The sequence below is a fragment of the Bos indicus x Bos taurus genome, chromosome 4 (assembly GCF_003369695.1).
Source record: "Bos indicus x Bos taurus breed Angus x Brahman F1 hybrid chromosome 4, Bos_hybrid_MaternalHap_v2.0, whole genome shotgun sequence".
Lineage (NCBI taxonomy): Eukaryota > Metazoa > Chordata > Mammalia > Artiodactyla > Bovidae > Bos > Bos indicus x Bos taurus.
The window spans coordinates 22,466,547-22,486,877 of NC_040079.1; the positions used below are offsets into that span (position 1 = coordinate 22,466,547).

At 37.8% G+C, this 20,331-nt stretch overlaps 1 protein-coding gene across 1 annotated transcript in view; it reads right to left on the reverse strand.

Annotated features, from left to right (window-relative positions):
• Nucleotides 1-20,331, reverse strand: part of EXOC4 (exocyst complex component 4) — an 805,586-nt gene that overhangs the window by 424,183 nt on the left and 361,072 nt on the right. Inside the window, exon 10 of the mRNA XM_027538961.1 lies at nt 16,762-16,858. Within this exon, the coding sequence (XP_027394762.1) occupies nt 16,762-16,858 (97 nt within the window). The remainder of the gene's footprint in view (nt 1-16,761; nt 16,859-20,331) is intronic.

Below are 20,331 nucleotides of genomic sequence, written 5' to 3' on the forward strand. Positions count from 1 at the left end.
GCTGTCATGGGAAATTAACGGTCTACCTTAGGAAGTTTTACAGACAATCACTTTAAATCAAACACAGGCAGCCTGTCAGCAAGCATAATAGCTAAAGAGCACAAAATGGGTGACTTTCTCACTTTGCTTCATCCTCATCTCTACAATGACCTAAATAAGTTCTCCTTAAATAATGTTACCACCAAACACGTTTGGAAATTTTTTAATTTATCTAAATTAAATTTACCTAATTAATTTATCTAATTAATTTTATCTAATTTACCTAATTAAATTATCTAATTAACATTTATCTATTTGGAAATCAAACAGATATCCAAGTCAAGGTCTTAAGTCTGAATAGAATCCAATTCCCTTCCTCATCCCTATTCTTCTCCTTTTCCTAAACTTCACTAGTAATTGCAGATGTTACCATTTTCCCCTAAGATGATGGCCATTTTTCTAACATTTTCACTGGGTATGTGTACATTAATCTCAAAATAAGACAGTGTCCTGCCCTGAGCCATCTTGAGATGATGTGTTAAGTGCTATAATGAAGATGTCTAAAGCAAAGTAATTTTAAAAATTTACACAAAAAATATTTCAAATAATTCAAAAGGAAATTTAACTTACGTCTTACAAGAGTGGGTGAGTGTAAGACCAGATAAAAGCTGAGAGAGAAGATGAGACAGGACTGAATCTGGAAGGATCAAGTGTATACCAGACAATGAAAATGAGAAGGTTGGCATGGTTGATTTTGATTTAGGTAGAAATAAATAACTATGGGCAAGCTTGGCAGAGCTAAGAAAAGGAAAGGGCCAGTGAGGGTCTAGAGCATAAAAGGTGAGCACAAGAGCTGTGTGCTGTGCTTTTGCTTAGTAGAGCAGTCATGTCCAACTCTGTGTGACCCCATGGACTGTAGCCTGCCAGGCTCCTCCATGCATGGGATTCTCCAGGCAAGACTACTGGAGTGGGTGGCCATTTCCTTCTCCAGGGGATCATCCTGCCCGAGGGATCAAACCCAGGTCTCCTGCACTGCAGGAGGATTCTTTACTGTCTGAGCCACCAAGAAGCCCAAGAGCTGTGTGGATGAGGTCAGAGAAGGCCTTATGCTCTACAAAAAGGCATTCATTCCGACTTGAATAGTAGACAATACAAAATCACAAAGATGAGGGAAGCAACATGATCATTCTGGCAGAGGTAGGGAAGATAGAGAAGTTTAGGTTTAGAGTGGAAACCAATTAGAAAGAGGAGAGGGGAAAGCAATGGCAACAGGTATGGGAAGGAGAAAATGGATTTGAGACATAATTGCAAAGCAGGATGGACAAAAATGAATGATAGTGCATGAATCAGGTGAGGGGGACACGAGTGTTCTAGAGCGACCCCAAGATACTAGGGGGTGGTGGTATCTGGATCACTGAAGAGCTGGAGGCATCACCTTTCAGGAGAGTCAATAAAGGAAGATGAGAAGCAGAAGATGATTTGGGCGAGGATGCAGGTATGCGTAGGGGACTGGAGGTTGGGGGTGGAAAATTTCAACAGATTATTATTATTTAGGTTTAGACCTGGACCTTTGGAGAGAGTTCAGTTTGGAGCTACCATTTTGAAATTTATAGCTAAAAATACTGAATGGATACAATAATGGCAAAAGAAGCAGAAAAGAGTCAAGGAAGGCTCTGTGGAGAATTTGTGTTGAGTGAGCGGGCAGAGAAAAGGGAATGTTCACGAGCCTGAGGACAAATGATATGAAGAGGAACAGGAGGTCAGAGATAGTGGTGACGGAGAAGCAAAGAAGGAAAAGGCTGAAATACAAAAGCAGCATCAGTTGTATAAAATACTTATGAAATCAGTTAAGACAAGGCTGAAACACACCCTTGAGCTTTGGCAGTGAGACAGTGACTGGTCAGGAGTGTGCAAATGAATGGGAGGGGGAAGGAAATGGGGAACAGATTATGAGAAAAGAAAAGAGAAACTCAAGGGATAGGCTGGAGAGCTGAGGATGAAATGCAGGATTAAGAGATTTTTATAAAATGGGAGAGATTAAAAATATTTATAGGTCCTGGGGAAGGAGCCAGTAGAGAGGAAAAGACTGAGGACAGCGGAGAGAAAGAATCTAACAGAACGAACAAGATCCCACAGGGCATGGAGGGAAATGGAATTAAGACTAGAGGAGAAACTGCCTCTGAAAAGACAAGGCCACACAAAGAAGTGTGCCTCTATGACAAATAAATGCCTAAGAGTAAAGAAGAAAATTTAAGGAAATTCAGCACTGGTGAGAGGGATAACAGACTTCTTTCTCACGGATCTTCTTATTCTAAAATTACCAGGATGCTTTAATAAGGAGAAAAGGTAAGGACAATGTCTGGCACACAGTAATCCTTCAGTAACTGTTTGCTGGAGAAAAGGAAACAAATGAGCAAAAAGTCATTAACAGAAAAATATGACTAAATAGAAGGATTTCCCTTGAAAATTCAGTTTATTTTAAGTACACTCAACTCCTATTGAATGTCAGAGTTGAATCTTGAAAAAATAGCCTGCCAATCAAAAAACATGTACAAGAGAAAATGTAATGAATTAAGGCTTATAAAGCAGAGGGCTTCCAACTTTTAGAGAGGATGCAGAGTCCTTTTTATTCTTCAGTGAAATCCTCATTTCAATTTGCTTGAAAGCTTCAAAATAAGAAAGAAGTGTAGATTCACTTAGATGCATTTTTGAGCATTGATGTACCTCTACCAACTCTCTCAGCATTTCTAATTTCATTTTAAAGAATGGATTGAGTCACCTCTTTTCATACAATTTTCTTTGCTATTCTTATTTCCACTCTGACATTGAAAAAAATAAAATAAAATATGCAAATGAGATATTGGTGGCTTTGCTGATGCCAGGGCCCCAAACACACTGGGCAGACAAAGAGAGCTGCCTATGGGCGGTAGGCATCACGGCTGACAGGGAATGCTAGTGGCCACCGGAGAGACTGCAGATAGATTACAACTCAGAAAACAAAGTGGCCATGACAAATGCGACTGGACAGAACATACTATATTCTGGTAGCCAGGTAGCTAACCTGATGGCAGTGGATGACAGCAATTAACTAAGCCCAAGACAGTGTAAAGAGTTTAAAAACACGTATCTTTTTAATATGCAAGAACTAAAATGAAAGATTCCAAGACCTACTATGGGTCTACTATACCTACTATGGAGAAAGCAATGGCACCCCACTCCAGTACTCTTGCCTGGAAAATCCTGTGGACGGAGGAGCCTGGTGGGCTACAGTCCATGGGGTCACGAAGAGTCGGACACGACTGAGCGACTTCACTTGCACTTTCCACTTTCATGCATTGGAGAAGGAAATGGCAACCCACTCCAGTGTTCTTGCCTGGAGAATCCCAGGGACGGGGGAGCCTGGTGGGCTGCCGTCTATGGGGTCGCACAGAGTCGGACACGACTGAATCGACTTAGCAGCATACCTACTATATCCATCAAGTTTTATTTTGTGCTTTCACAACCTGCCCATCCACTTACCAACCGCTCATTTGCTCATTTACTCAGAGCACTTTTACTGTCTGTTACGGGCCAGAATCACACGATTTACATCCTCACTACATTTAGGGTAGAGCCTTTTGGCTGGGCCTGGGCTGGCTCGCTGCTTCCTTTGATATTTCTACATATTAATACTTTTTCCTGCGAATGTTGATTTAAGGTGCCAACTGTCTTTCTTTGAAAACCATAATTCTTAATTATGAAGTCATATGATTCCCACTTTTCTTAGTGTTGAAATTCTTATTCTGTATTAAAATTGGCAAATGATGTTGGTTCTAATTATCTTTGTCATCGACTGATTCATAAATCCCATAGTTTAGGAAATACAGAGTCAATTAGTTTTATCTTCCCTGGCTTTCACTTTTATTTCCCAGGCTGTAGGGCACAGTATATATTCATTATCTATATAGTCTTGCTTCTGGGCACACCATATCACCACCTACCTGGACCACCCCTCAGCATTCACCACCATCCCTCCCCTCCAACCCCACCCCAGCCCCACCAGATCTCTTACATGTTCAACTGGCCCTTTGGTCCCACAAGATAGGAAATCAAAAGATTTCTTGAAAACTTGCTTTGAAGCAGTTTAAATTGGTAAGCAGTCCTTAGGCCCACAGAACTTTAAAAAGTTCTCATTTATTCCCAAACAATAATTAAATATTGCTTTTATAACTACCAATTACAAATTTTGTTTTTATAACTACACATTTTATAACTATATACTGATACAATGACTGACATAAAGGAACCAAGTACTGCTACTGCTTCCAACAACATGGTAACTGACACGATATAAGGTTACACCAAAGAGGACTTCTTACAGTATTCCATTTAGATAAAGTTCAAGCACAGGCAAAACCTATCTATCCACAGCCAAAAAAATAAGAACAAGTACCTCTCAGGGATGGATGTCAACTGTCAATAGGAGGAAGTTTTCTGGGACACAAAAAATGATCTATATCAACATTTCATATATTGACCTGGGTTGTGGTTACATGTGAATATATATATATTTGTATATATGTAAAAATTCATAGAAATATATGAATACACAAATATTGTAAGGATTTGGACACAATGATGTATGTCATATTCCAATAAAAATTTAAAAAGAAATTAGCTTGCAAAATATTTACAGATTTTGAACTCATAGAGTCCAACTACTTCCCTGGTGGCTCAGAGGGTAAAGGATTTGTCTGCAATGCAGGAGACCTGGGTTCTATCCCAGGGTTAGCAAGATCCCCTAGAGAAGGAAACGGCAACAACCCAGTGCAATATTTTGCCTGGGAAATCCTGTTATAAGGAGTTGGGACTGGACTGAGCAGCTGTCACTCTCAGAGTCCAACAATGTAAAATACTTGAGTATTCTTTCACTAAGAGCAATATCCTACAAACTTTCTAGCATTACACTTTTTTCTTCCTGCTATGCATTAAATACTTTTGTACCTATTCGTGCCTGGAGAATCCCAGGGATGGGGGAGCCTGGTGGGCTGCCGTCTATGGGGTCGCACAGAGTCGGACACGACTGAAGCGACTTAGCAGCAGCAGCAGCAGCAGCACAGCGTGGTAGCTTACAAGAATAGGCTCTAAAGAATGCTCATTGAGAATGCTCCTGGTGGCGAAGCAGATGGGAATCTGCCTGCCAGTGAATGCGTCATGGGTTCCATCCTTGGTTGGGGAAGATTCCACACGCCACGGAGCAACTAAACCCACAAGTCACGACTACTGAGCCCATATGCGGCAGCTACTGAAGCCCGTGCACCCAGAGCCTGTGCTCCACAGCAAAAGAAGCCACCACCATGAGAAGCCTGTGCACCACAGTAAAAGCAGACCCCGCTTGCTGTAAGCAGAGAAAGCCTGCATCCAACAATGAAGACCCAGCACAGGCATAAATAAATAAATGAAATTATCTTAAAAAAGAATGCTCACTGAGCTTAATGATAACAATCACCAAATCATTAGCATTCTCCCACAAGTGCTGAAAACTACTTAAGGACATCAGAGACTCGAGTCTCTATTTCAATCGCAAAAAGAAAAGAAGGCACACACCCAGCGTTTCCAAGTTCAAAACCCCTGCTCTTACTCAAAACATGAAATTAAGGTAGTTAAAACTTCAATCTTCTTTAATGGCACTTCCATGTCAATTCTTTAAATCTGGTTGTTGTTGCTTCTCTTGCTTGAATCAAGGAACTCTCCTTTCTCATTTATTAAGTAACAAAATCTCAAAAAACACATGCTTAGCTGGAGGTTGCTTTTTATTTTTTACTACAAAAGGAAAATTAAAACGGTTTCTTGGCCACAGAATGGAATATATTTAATTTCCTGTATAACATATTTTTTAAAAAATAGTAGGCAGTATTAATGATTAAATTTTCAAATGACAATTACTGAAAGTAAGACAGTTGCTAATGACAAAGTATGCGAAACAGCAATAGAGACCAAATGAATGAGGCTGGGGTCTGTGTTTTCGAAGAGGCAAGGGGAAATGGTAAAATAATCTTCCAAATGACACTGAGAAACTGTGTGTATAGTCAACACCCGAAGGAATATAAGTTATTAAAGGGAAAGACCATGTTTTCCCTCTAGGTATTCATATGCTATTTTTGATACCAACTTATATTATCAATTTAGGTCTCAAAATCAGATGTAAATGGGCTTCTGGCTGGAAGGAAACGTATTTCATTGAATGCTGAATAAGCATATTTTGGCTACGTTCAGAATACATAAAAAGCAACACACAAATTAGGTAAATATTTTGCACTGGAAAGAACCTCCTCTACTGTCTCGTATATGTAAGCTTCCAATAATGTTAATTGATCATTAGAAACCTTCATTGATAGTAAGAAAATCTGCAACTAAACTATCAGCTTAAAGTCAAAATCATGGCAGCAGTCATGATGATTTTAGGTTTATCTGAAAATACAGTTTTAGTTCCATATTAGCTTTACAGCAGAAACAAGTACGCTTTCATTTTGTCTTACAAGTCCCCAAAAGGGTTAACTTATAACACACGCACCAGTTATTGGCACGGGCGGGGGGGGGGGGATAGAAAAGTACAAAAACAGGAGCAGAGAAGGAAAAAAAAAGAGAGAGAGTAAAAGGAACTCCATTGCCGAGAAGGGTGCAGTTCCTCTAATAATTGCTCTCTGTACAGCCAGGATCTGAGATTCTCTCTTATCCTTTTTGTTTTTTTTTTTTTTTTCTAATTTTATTTTATTTTTAAACTTTACATAATTGTATTAGTTTTGCCAAATATCAAAATGAATCCGCCACAGGTATACATGTGTTCCCCATCCCGAACCCTCCTCCCTCCTCCCTCCCCATACCATCCCTCTGGGCCGTCCCAGTGCACCAGCCCCAAGCATCCAGCATCGTGCATCGAACCTGGACTGGCAACTCGTTTCCTACAAGATATTCTACATGTTTCATTGCCATTCTCCCAAATCTTCCCACCCTCTCCCTCTCTTATCCTTATCCTTTTTGGAAAGAAGAAAGTCAAAGCTGTAATGACTTTGACCAGTCAGACCTGGTCAACCGTAACACCTTCACTTGGTCAATGATAATCATAAGCACTAAACTGAAGTATAAAAATTAACCCAAATGATCAAGACTGGAATAAACACTTCCAACCAGAGTTCTGGAGCTGCACAGTATATTAGAAAGACTTCCAATCACAGACTTAAAGAATGTAGATCTCTCAACTCTGCACCTTGTTAACTGCACCTGGAATTCATCTTTTGATTAAGCATCTCTAGAAAGGATACTGTCTTCCAAGGAAAATTTTCCTATTTTTGAACTGCTTTGTTCATTAGAAAAAAGCATTCATTCATTCATTCTCACTATGTAGAGTCAAATCTTACACATCCAACCAACTAGTTCCACTCCAGATTTATGAAACAACAAAACACAAAACTGCTTTATTTCTTTTAAGTGGCATTTTATATATTTGAAATCAGGTAGCAACTCTTCTCTTTTTCACTAACATTTTTGATTTTTCCTGCTGTTTCTCATAAGGACCAGTCAACACTTTCCTGCTAACTAGACTGGCCTGTCTGACCTCTCTTGACATTGTTGCTGAATTGTGCACTGACATGTGGACTGGAACCTGACTGACTCACCAATTCACTTTATTAATACAAAATTGCTAGTTAGTTGCAATCAGTGTTCAGCCATATACCATTATCATATTTTGAAAATACAAAACTTAAAAAAAAAAGCTTCAAAAAGACTTTTTTATAATCTCCAAAGGTTACTTAGTTTGAAGATTAAAAGCATTTAACATTTATTATATAAATTCAAAACTACAATATATATAAATAATATTACATAATTTCAAAAGCAGTGACTCAAATGTGGGGTTTGAAATCTAAATATACCACAACTCAAGTGTTTCACAGGCCTTCACAGGTCAGACACTCTGAAAAGACAGCAATATTTTTCATAATTCTGAGGACAGGGGGAAAAAAGCATTGTGTTTCATAAAAATGCAACAGGGTAGCCACATTTCCTCCCATGCATGAATAATGTATGATCTACAATGTTATTTGCTAGACTGTCTAATCACCAGCATCTTTCAAAATGTCTATATAAGCTTTAGCTCATTAAGAACAAACATGTTATCTGTATAAAAATATCATATACCTGTGAACACTCAGAATAATATTCTGCCAAATGCCAATGCACACATCAAACTGACATGGTGGGTCAAGCTTTGTGCATTTCTCCAAGACAAAAACATTGAGAAAGAAATACAGAAAGATGACTTCTGTTTAAGACATTCACACTTACTCTAATAATCACACACACACTCTCACAATGTATCTATGTAACTATCGATCTAGTATAAAGAAAGAGTCCAGGGGCTATGGAACCCTTGTAAATAAAGTAAAAAATAACAACAACGAAAACAACCTAAGAGAATCAGAAGCTACGTAAGAAAGCTTTTAAAGCAAGGTTGCTTCTATTAGAAAAGGCTTTATAATCTTGAAAAGGGTTTCCATAATTCATGAAAGAATAAGGAAAAAGTTGTTTAATGCAACCATGACCTTTCAATATAGTAATAAGAAAGAAAAGGTGAAAGAAAAAGGATCTGCTTCTATTATATAACCATTAAAAACAAAACATGAGTCTAAAAGATTAGTAGTTTAGGATCAATGATATTAAAAAAATAAATTTCCCAATTCACTTTAACTTTGTGATATTTTAGCCTTTAACAAACACTCTATATTTACAATAGAGATAAAACAATGTTAAAATATATATGTGTATATATATATATACATACACAGACACACACACATATATATATATTTAATACACATATATATGAAATATACACACCATTTTTAGGTACAAAAGAAAGATTGATCTATTTCAATATCATTACTAAAACATTTCCCTTTATATTTTTATTCATATTTAATAAAAAAATTCACTTCAAATCAACAAATAATTGCTAAGCACTCCTATAAGTTACCTATTAATTCTTTTTTTTTTTTTTTCCCATCCCTGGGATTCTCCAGGCAAGAACACAGGAGTGGGTTGCCATTTCCTTCTCCACCTATTAATTCTTTAAACAAATATTTACTGGGTATCCCATTCACACAGAAGATACATGTGAACCACTACTCCCTTTACTATGGAAGTAATGTTGAGAAAATGTTTGGGAGAGAGATTACAAAAGGCAAAAATCCAGGGTGTTATAAGAAAGCAGACTTGGAGTTCTGAAGATATAAAACAGCCTTACCAAATTAAATCACTTACAAGCAAGTCAGTACCAGAAGAGGTTGAAAAGACCTTTTGAGCTAGAGCAGGTTTAGACCAATAATCTGCATAATTCATAATTTTTAAGTGATTACTCCCAAATTATTCTCTATAAAAGACTTAGATTTGTTGGCAAAGCTTATTACAAAACTAACACACAAGAAAAACCTACAAAACTTCTGCAAAGCTGCCCACAGAACCATACTACCTCTGCAAGAGAAAACAACAATTTATAGTTCAGCCACAACTATTTAAAAACTCTCATATATGGAAAGTTACACAGAATAACTCCTTCATAATCACTGCAGATGGTGACTGCAGCCATAAAATTAAAAGACGCTTGCTCCTTGGAAGAAACCTAGACAGCATATTAAAAAGCAGAGAGAATACTGACAAAGGTCCGTCTAGTCAAAGCTATGGTTTTTCAGTATTAATATATGGATGTCAGAGTTTGACCATAAAGAAAACTGAGTGCCAAAGAATTGATGTTTTTGAACTGTGGTGTTGGAGAAGACTCTTGAGAGTCCCTTGGACAGCAAGGAGATCAAGGCAGTAAATCCTCAAAGACATCAGTCCTGCACACTCATTGGAAGGACTGATGCTGAAGCTGAAGCTCCAATACTTCGGCCACCTGATTCAAAGAACTGACTTACTAGAAAAGACCCTGTTACTAGGAAAGATTGAAGGTGGGAGGAGAAGGAGACAGCAGAGGATGAGATGGTTGGATGGCATCACCGACTCAATGGACATGAGTTTGAGCAAGCCCCAGGAGTTGGCAATGGACAGGGAAGCCTTGTGTGGTGCAGTCCATGGGGTTGCAAAGAGTTGGACACAACTAAGCGACTGAACTGAACTGAACATCTTGATAGGCTAATGGCATAACAGCATTTGCTTACTATCTTTGGATAGTATTGTCAACATTGACCAGTATCAGAGATTTATTTTCCATTTCAGGAAACAGAAGTGTTAGGAGGGACAAAGGACTTTTACTGTATCAAACAGATGAATATTAATGGCTTCACCCATAAAAAGAGGGCTTTCTGCATATTCAAACCACAGTAACATGAAGTCTTAGAAAATAGTTTTTACTAATAGCCATTCTCTGAAGCTATGAAACAGTTCCCTATACAGCTGCTAACTGGCAGCTTCTATCATACATCTGACATGATTAACTTTTAGAAGCTATTCTTCTCCATAATTATGGACAAGAATGATTGGATGGTATGATTACAATTTCCTGTCATTCCTACTGTTGTTTGCCCAAAGAAAGGCACACAGAAAACCAGAGAGACACTATCCGCAAAACCCATGTGGCCATAAAAGTTGGATCCCCCTAACTGACCTAAATGCCAGCTTACTCCTTACTGACTAATAAATATTTTTGGTTCAACCCAGGAAGTGTTTAATTGCTGCCTGATTTAATGAAATGTGGCTAAAAACAGTGAAAAATGCTCACAGCCCAGATACTGAGTATTCCAGTTGTGTTCAACAGAGGAAGCATCAGTGACATTTTTGCAACTTTAAATACCATCATCATCCACTATGTCTCGAGCCTCTTACCTCTGCCAAGTCACCCCAAGACTACAAACATCTGTTCTTGCAACTGTCTCATAAGAAAGGTACTTCATAAATGCAAAGTGCTCATTATCCTAAAGAGCCAAATGGCTTTTAAAGGCTAGTTAAAGCAAATAAGCAAAAGAAACAATGCATTGTCATTTGGACTTTTCAGATTTTAAATGTCAGGCCATTGGACATTTTTGTAAATATTGTAAAAAGCATTTCCCAATCACAAAATCGCAAAACTTGGAAGATAGAAAACAAAATTCAGACCAACCAACTCCTCTATTTTATAGATATGAAAAACAAAGACACACAGTGATTTGACCAATATCAAAGACTACAAAGTGGTCACTCATACCCACTCCCCCACACCCACTTTTATTGGTCTGTCCTCTCTACCATGCAGTATACAAATCCCCTTTCCATTGAAACAATGGCTTTAGTGCTTAAAGAATGACCAAATAAATCAGTTAATAAATTAGGTCCCCAAATTTCTTCTAACGGCAAAATTTAATGTATATTCTCTGCAGTAGATAAATAAGAAAAGATGATTTCATAAGGGTGAGTCCCTAATACAACAGGACCAGGGCCCTAGTTAGAAGGGGAAGGGGCTATGTGAGGACACAATGAGAAGACTTCTTTGAACTCCTGAGTTCTCATGTCTGACTGGCTCTAAACATTTGGAATTTCAGTTTCTCAAATGATGATGCACTAGCATTAAAATCCACCACCTTTCTTTGATGATTCCACCTTTAAAACCAAAAACTTATACACAGAGATGAGATGGTGAATACAAAAATCAAATGCATATTTTTGTTTTCATTAGAGACACATTAGTAGCAAGCCACACTAATGTGCCTAATTATTCCAGAATGCATGCAATAATAAATGCATGCAGTAGACAGGCAAAGGCAGCCCACCCCAGTGTTCTTGCCTGGAGAATCCCAGGGACGGGGGAGCTTGGTGGGCTGCCGTCTATGGGGTTGCACAGAGTTGGACACGACTGAAGTGACTTAGCAGCAGCAGCAGAGAGGTAAAGCTTTAGACTGTTTTCTAAATACTTCAGTTCGATGGCTACAGTCAGTTCTTCAAGTAATAACTCTATCTTCACCCATTTTTTTTGCTATAAGAAAAAATTGCACTAACAGACCTTGTCCTTGTTGCTTAGTCACTAAGTCATGTCCAACTCTTGAGATCCTGTGAACTGTAGCCCCCCAGGCTCCTCTGTCCATGTGAATTCCCAGGCAAGAATACTGGAGCCAGTTGCCACTTCCTACTCCAGGGGAATCTTCTGGATCCAGGAATTAAACCCAAGTCTCCTGCATCTCCTGCAGTTGTAGGCGGGTTCTTTAACACTGAGCCAGCAGGGAAGCCCACTAACAAATCTCAGGTACAATATAATCTGCTTTTAGAGAATAAAGAATAATAAGAAATTTTAAAAATAGATAGGGAAAAATAAATTCTCACTCCCTCCCCCACCCCCTCCCAAACAGCAGCCACAAAGTAATTTCAAAGTTCCTGAAATAGTTAGATTATATATTAATTATAACTGAAACTTATTACTCTATAGCAAACTGTGGTTAATACCTCAATAAAATACACACTTTTTTGGTAATGGAAATGCAACCCACTCCAGTATTCTTGCTGGGAAAATCCCATGGACAGAGGAGCCTGGCAGGCTACAGTACATGGGGTCACACAGAGTCTGGCGTGACTGAGTGACTTCACTTTACTTTAAATTTTATTAATATTTACATGATGGTTAATAATTAACATAATGTAATTACTCAAAAATATAAATTTTAGAAAAAATATAAATGCTTGGCAGACCTAGACAAAAGAAGGGCAACATGCCACTCAACATTAATGTATCTTCCTTCCGTTCCCCCAATTCAATGCCTTTAAATAAAACCAGTTTATTAGAGCGAATTCATCCATTCTGGTTAAATGTTTCCAGAGAAACAAAAAATAACAAATATCTCAGTGGGAATGGTTGGGAGAGGGGGTGGTGGGAGGCAGATATAAGTCCTATTAGTTTTTAGGTTTATATTTTGGTCAAAGTATCTCAGAATCTACCTAGGCATGGCTAGAAATCTTTTTATTTCAATATGCTTTTGTTCATTTTAGACCCACAGGCAGAAAAACTGATTATATGACCTCTCACCATTAAAAGCCTACATTCAGGGTTTAATTGCACACAATGTCTTATTAGGCTGAGTAATGCAAGCATGGGCAAATAAAGAACAGAAACAGCAAGGATCGAAAAGAAGCAGAAGACATTAAGAAGAGGTGGCAAGAAGAACTACAGAACTATACAAAAAGGTCTTAACGACCCAGATAACCACCACGGTGTGATCACTCACCTAGAGCCAGACACCCTGGAGTATGAAGTCAAGTGGGCCTTAGTATTCAAACCTATAAACAAAGCTAGTGGAAGGGATGGAATTCCAATCGAGCTACTTCAGATCCTAAAAGATGATGCTGTTAAAGTGCTGCACTCAATATATCAGCAAATTTGAAAACTCAGTAGTGGCCACAGGATTGGAAAAAGTCAGTTTTCATTCTAATCCCAAAGAAAGACAATGCCATAGAATGTTCAAACTATGTTACAATTACCTCATTTCACATGCTAGCAAGATAGTTGTCAAAATCCTTCAAGCTAGGCATCAACAGTATGTGAACTGAGGACTTCCAGATGTTCAAGCTGGATTTAGAAAAGGCAGAGGAACCAGAGATCAAATTGCCAACACCCACTGGATCACGGAAAAAGTAAGAGAATTCCATAAAAACATCTACTTTTGCTTCATTGACTGCACTAAAGCCTTTGACTGTGTGGATCACAAAAAGCTGTGGGAAAATTCTTAAAGTGATGGGAATATGAGACTATCTTACCTGTCTCCTGCAAAAACTATATTCAGGTCAAAAAGCAACAGAACTAGACATGGAACAATGGACTAGGTCCAAATTGGGAAAGGAGTACATCAAGGCTATATACTGTCACCCTGTTATTTAACTTATATGCAGCGTACATCATGCTAAATACCGGGCTAGATGACTTGCAAGCTGGAATCAAGGTTGCAGGGAGAAATATCAACAACCTGAGATATCCAGATGATACCATTCTAATGTCAGAGAGCAAAGAGAACTAAAGAGCCTCTTGATGAGGGTAAAAGAGGAGAGTGAAAAAGCTGGATTAAAACTCAATATTCAAAAACTAAGAATATGGCATTCGGTCCCACTTCACATCTGGCATCACTTCGAGGCAAATAGGGAAAAAGTAGAAACTGACAGATTTTCTTTTATTGGGTTCCAAAATCACTGTAGACACTGACTGTAGCCCCAAAATTAAGATGCTTGCTTCTTGGAAGAAAAGCTATGGCAAATCTAGACAGTGTATTAAAAAGCAGAGACATCAGTTTGCCTACAAAGGTCTGTATAGTTCAAGCTATGGTTTTTCCAGCAGTCATGTATGGACGTGAGAGTTGGACCATAAAGAAGGCTGAATGCTAAAGAATTGATGCTTTAGCATTGTGCTGCTGGAGAATACTCTTCAGAGTCCCTTGGAAAGCACAGAGATCAAACCAGTCCATCCTAAAGGAAATCAACCCTGAATATTCATTGGAAGGACTGATGCTGAAACTGAAGCTCCAATACTTTGGTCACCTGATGCAAAGAACCCACTCACTGGAAAAGACCCTGATGCTAAGAAAGATTGAGGGCAAGAAGAGAAGGGGGCAGCAGAGGATGAAATGGTTGGATGGCATGATCAACTGAACGGACATGAATTTGAGCAAATTCCCAGAGATAGTGAAGGACGAGGAAGCCTGGTGTGTTGTAGTCCACAGGGTAGCAAAGAATCAGACACCACTTAGTGACTGAACAACAAAAATGAATACATGAATGACTACAGGATACATGATTTATGATAATTATCAAAGTAAAATATACTAGCAAGATGATGCACACTGATTCTTCTCACTGTTGAAACTAAAATTTTAAACTTCTTTATTTTTTTGGCCACACTGCAGGGCTTGCAAGATCTCAGCTCCCTGACCAGGAACTGAACCTGAGTCATAGCAGTGGAAGCCATAATCCTCACTACTAGGCCACCAGAGAACTCTCATAAACTTGTAAACTTTAGAAGGAACAATAAATTCAGTAATCAGCCAATGCTGAAGTGTAAAAGCAAAAATTAAAAAAACAAAAAACCAACAACACTAAAAGATCTTAGTCATTTGAAGTTCCAAAAGCCCATGGAACCATGAGAAGCAAGGTTAAAATCTGACCCAAAGGCTAATTTAAAGTCTATAATGATCATTTGCTTAGGAAGGAATTAAGTCAGCTTGTAGACCACTTAACAGTCTTGTGACTTCCACTAAGAGTTACACAGAGAAAAAATAATTAACTATTTGCGTTATGCAACAAAATTCTCCCTAGTTCTAATCAATAATCAATTAAACTACTTTATGAAAGTAGAGACTAAACAAGTGAATTACACTGGTAAAAGTATAATCAAGCTATAAAACAACTCTCTAGTGAAGCAACATAAATAAAATAGTAAGAAAAAAAAGAATTGTCAGGAATACATTCAACCCTACCAATATTTTACCAGAAATGTATTACTTAGTGTGAAATAAGTATATACACTTTTTATTCTAACTTCATGTTTAAAAAGAAAAAAATAAGTTTATGGGAAAAATAAAAAAACTCTTGAAAAGTGACAATACTGCTAATGAAACTTCCCAAAGATTTCTTCCATTGTTAAAAACAAATGTAAATATTAGGATTACATTTATTGAAGTAACAGTATACTTAGCAGTAAATTATGGTGTTTGAACTAGGTCAGAAGATGCCTATAACGATTAAGCTATCTTCTCATTTTCCTAACAATTAGGAACACTGACTAAGTAGAAATCAATTGTAATTGGAAAAGCGTTAAGTCCTAAACTAATTACTAAAGTCAGTTGATATATATGATAGTTAATTTAGAATTCTAAATGTTGCACTTAATATATATATGTATATATATATTTATATATATACACACACACAGCATATAATGAATTATATAAATTAATTGACACTATATATTTCCCACAGCATTGTGGAATCTCAGTTCCCCAACCAGGGATTTAACCTATAACCACTGTATTGGAAGTGCAGAATCCACTGAACCACCAAGGGAAGTTCTTGTAAGTTTTTTAAATGGAAGTATCACAGATTCTTATTTTCTTAAATCACATTATCACAATAAACTGAGCATTGTGATAGGTTTCATTCTACTCATCAAGTTTTATCTTCCAATATTTAAAACCATATTGATTGATATAATGCTTTTCAGTTTTCGTAAGTCGTATTTGTTCAGAGAACTGCTAATTCTCAAAGGATATCTGAGTCATTAGTTTAAATCAGTGAGACAGATCATGGGTCTGCAATTGTTTCCCGTAAAGGGCCAGTAAGAAAATATTTTAAGCTTTGTGAGGCATATGGATTCTGTTTTAAATATGCAACTCTGTACCTAGTGCCCCAGCCATGGGCAAATACATAAATGGATAAGCATGACTGTGCCAATAAAAACCTATTTACAAAAACAAGTGACAGGTTAGATTTCTCCATGGGTTTTGCCAATCCTGAAACAGTTAAGGAGGAAAAGAGAGGGATGGTAACAAGGAGAGGGACAGGAAATGGGAAAGAAAGAAAATCAAATAAACATATTTATGAAGTATTACTCTCGACACTAAGTAGCTACTTAGTAGGGTTAACATTATTTTTCTATTGACAAACTTTGATTGTGAGGCCCTATAAAATGCAACAAGGTCTTTTTATGATTTGTTTCAATGCTGACAGACCTACTGGCATTCAGTATATCAGCATAAATAATGAAAATATTGATCTTCAGTAAGTACATAGGATTTGACTTACCTTAATAATGGATGGAATATGACGGTAATGTTCCTGGCTCCAGGTTTGCAAACAAATTTTGTTCCTCCACCTTCAATTAAGTTGTCATCAGGACCCCCTTTCAGAAAAAAAGCAAAAGAGAAGAGATTAGCTTATAGGAACTTAGAAAAAAAAAAAAAAGCCTATCTGATGGATGTTATACTATCATAAGGAATATCAACTTTGAAAACAGCTGACTTTAATATTTACTAAATTGTTATGAATGACTTGATCCAGTCTTCCTCGTGAAATAAGCAATGGAATAGCATTTTTCACTTTGGAGAACACGGAAGCACAGTAAGAAATACTGTTTCAGTGTCAACCTTTGACAGCACAGTTCAGAGGAAGGAAGGAGGACCACTCAGGCTGGTCTAGGTAAGGCTGCAAAGGTTGGAGCAGAGGCCCATATGAACCTAACCAAGCCTATTTCACCAAATCTAAAACCCCAGTAGTTTTAAGATACACTACTGTTAGAAGCAACAATAAGAAAAAAGAAATCCTGCTAACTAAAGTATACAATGCTTCCTTATTACATAGAATTTTCTTTTTCTTATTGAAGGTTCTTTATAGTTTAAATTACAAAACTAGGTCAAATAATTTATAAATAAATTTAAGACTTTATTAATATTTGAGTACATCCAGTATTTAACTTCAAACTGCTGATACCCATTCTGCAAGGTTTAATGTTGATAAGTTCTTAATGCTATTAGAAGGTTTAAAGAGAAGGTGTTCTTATACCAACCAAATTTCATACTCTTTCCTCATATATTCCTTAACAGGTTCACTGACTGAAACACTGAAGGGTTAAGATGTGAAGAATAACCACTCAGCTCACACATACTGAGGCAAAAACAACTCATTATGACTATTTTCCAGTTAACAGCCATTAAGACGTCATTAATTGAAGATATACCCTAACTTCAGAGTTTACAGTGTGACAAATGTACATCGAGGGGTGCTGGGAGAAATGTCCCCCAGATCACTATTCCTGTTTCTTTGCATTAAAATGAAGCTCAATTAAAGTAATCTCTGGCCTCTCTCCATCTTTCATTCACTCTGGGGGAGTAAACTCCTTTGGTAAAACAGAAGAAAAGGCTGGGCATGCACAGCTTAGCAACATTCTTATTTCACTTCAGAAATCAGAATGCCTGTACAAGGTCAGCATTGTCTCACTAAGTTTAGCAAATAAAAGGTCCTACCTTGTCAGAGAAGGATGAAGTGGTCCAGCACCTTCTCTAAGCAAGCAAATTCGTCTAATTCTGATGTTCAGCAAGCAAACTCATTTTGCTCTCAAACTAGCTTACACTTCCAGTCTGCCTTCTATCAGTAGAAAAGTGGAAGTGGTATTTCACCTTCCATTTGCTTACATATATTATTTCATAATAGTATCAGAACTCTAGATAGGGAAGGTAGCTGCTATTTAATAGACTTTTTCAAAACCCTAACAATCTACACACACAATATTGCATTTCTTTTTTTCTGAATTAAACAGCTTCTTTTTAATTATAGTTCTTTTCATGATACCAAACATAACTAAACCTCACCTGATTTATTATCTGTTTTAATGGTCTCTGAGGTATCTTAGAAATTGACTGATAAAAACATGTGAAGCTTAAGAAATCTAAAGCCTGGATCATCAAGACTTCCCAGAGGCATCAGAGTTTAGACAAATCCCATTTGAATCAGCTATTTCCACCAACGGATCAAAGAATGGTTTTTCTTAAGAAATACAGAAAATATAATGACACGTACAGCTCTTGATTCAAAATCATGAGCTTTTTGTTCTCATTTGGGAAAAAAATCCATTATTATATTTGCATTGGAGATATCACTGCTCTGCTAAGTCAATGATTTTGCTTGGTTAAAAGTGAAACAAAAGGAGAGAATCAACGTTACAACAAACACTAGTCCTATAATAAAAATCCTCCTCTAAACTTCATATGATTTGGTTACAGACCAAAAAAAAAAAAACCCCACAGAATAAAAATATCTTTATTAATACTTCTCAAGATCATAAAACCAAGTCATAATTGAATCACCAAGGAAACGTGCACATGCGCAGAAGAAACCAGGTTAAATTCTGCACTCTAGGAACAACATCAATGATTCAAACGACTTCCTATGAAACAAATAAATCTACAGAAAATAACGCACTAATCTACTCAATATGAGTTATGAGCGTATCTTAAAGGGACAACTATGAGTGGACTGCATGATCTCTAACGGTTTCTAAGAACTCTGAAGCTTTCTGATTTTAGATACTCAATAATTACACACAGGCCTGATTAACACAGCTTCAAACCAGCATCTTCACGGACACTGAACACATTGTACGATGACTACCTCAAGGCCTCAGCCCACAGTGGGCTGTATCTAGGGAGACTGCTTGTCTCCTACCATTCCTTTAGGGCCCAGGAGGTATAGCCCAAACTGTCAAATGCCCCTCTCCTGATGTTTACAATGCCATTCACTTCAGTTCAGTCCCTCAGTCATGTCCAACTCTTTGCAACCCCATGGACCAAAGCACGTCAGGCCTTCCTGTCCATCACCAACTCCCGGAGTTTACTCAAACTCATGTCTGTTGAGTCGGTGATGCCATCCAACCATCTCATCCTCTGTCGTCCCCTTTTCCTCCTGCCCTAAATCTTTCCCAGTATCAGGGTCTTTTCAAATGAGTCAGCTCTTCTCATCAAGTGGCCAAAGTACTGGAGTTTCAGCTTGAACATCAGCCCTTCTAATGAACACTCAGGACTGATTTCCCTCAGGATGGACTGCGTGGATCTCCTTGTACTCCAAGGGACTCTCAAGAATCTTCTCCAACACCACAGTTCAAAAGCATCAATACTCTGGCACTCAGCTTTCTTTATAGTCTAATTCTTACATCCATACACGACCACTGGAAAAATCATAGCCTTGACTAGACGGACCTTTGTTGGCAAATTAATGTCTCTGCTTTTGAATATGCTGTTTAGGATGGTCATAACTTTCCTTCCAAGGAGCAAGCGTCTTTTAATTTCATGGCTGCAATCACCATCTGCAGTGATTTTGGAGCCCAAAAAAATAGCCAGCCACTGTTTCCCCATCTATTTCCCATGAAGTGATGGGACCAGATGCCATGATCTTAGTTTTCTGAATGTTGAATTTTAAGCCAACTTTTTCACTCTCCTTTCACTTTCATCAAGAGGCTCCTTAGTTCTTCACTTTCTGCCATAAGGGTGGTGTCATCTGCATATTGATATTTCTCCCGGCAATCTTGATGCCAGCTTGTGCTTCCTCCAGTCCAGCATTTCTCATGATGTACTCTGCATATAAGTTAAATAAGCAGGGTGACAATATACAGCCTTGACATAATCCTTTTCCTAATTGGAACCCATCTGTTGTTCCATGTCTAGTTCTAACTGTTGCTTCCTGACCTGCATACAGATCTCTCAAGAGGCAGGTCAGGTGGTCTGGTATTACCATCTCTTTCAGAATTTTAGTTTATTGTGATCCACACAGTCAAAGGCTTTGGCATAGTCAATAAAGCAGAAATAGATGTTTTTCTGGAACTCT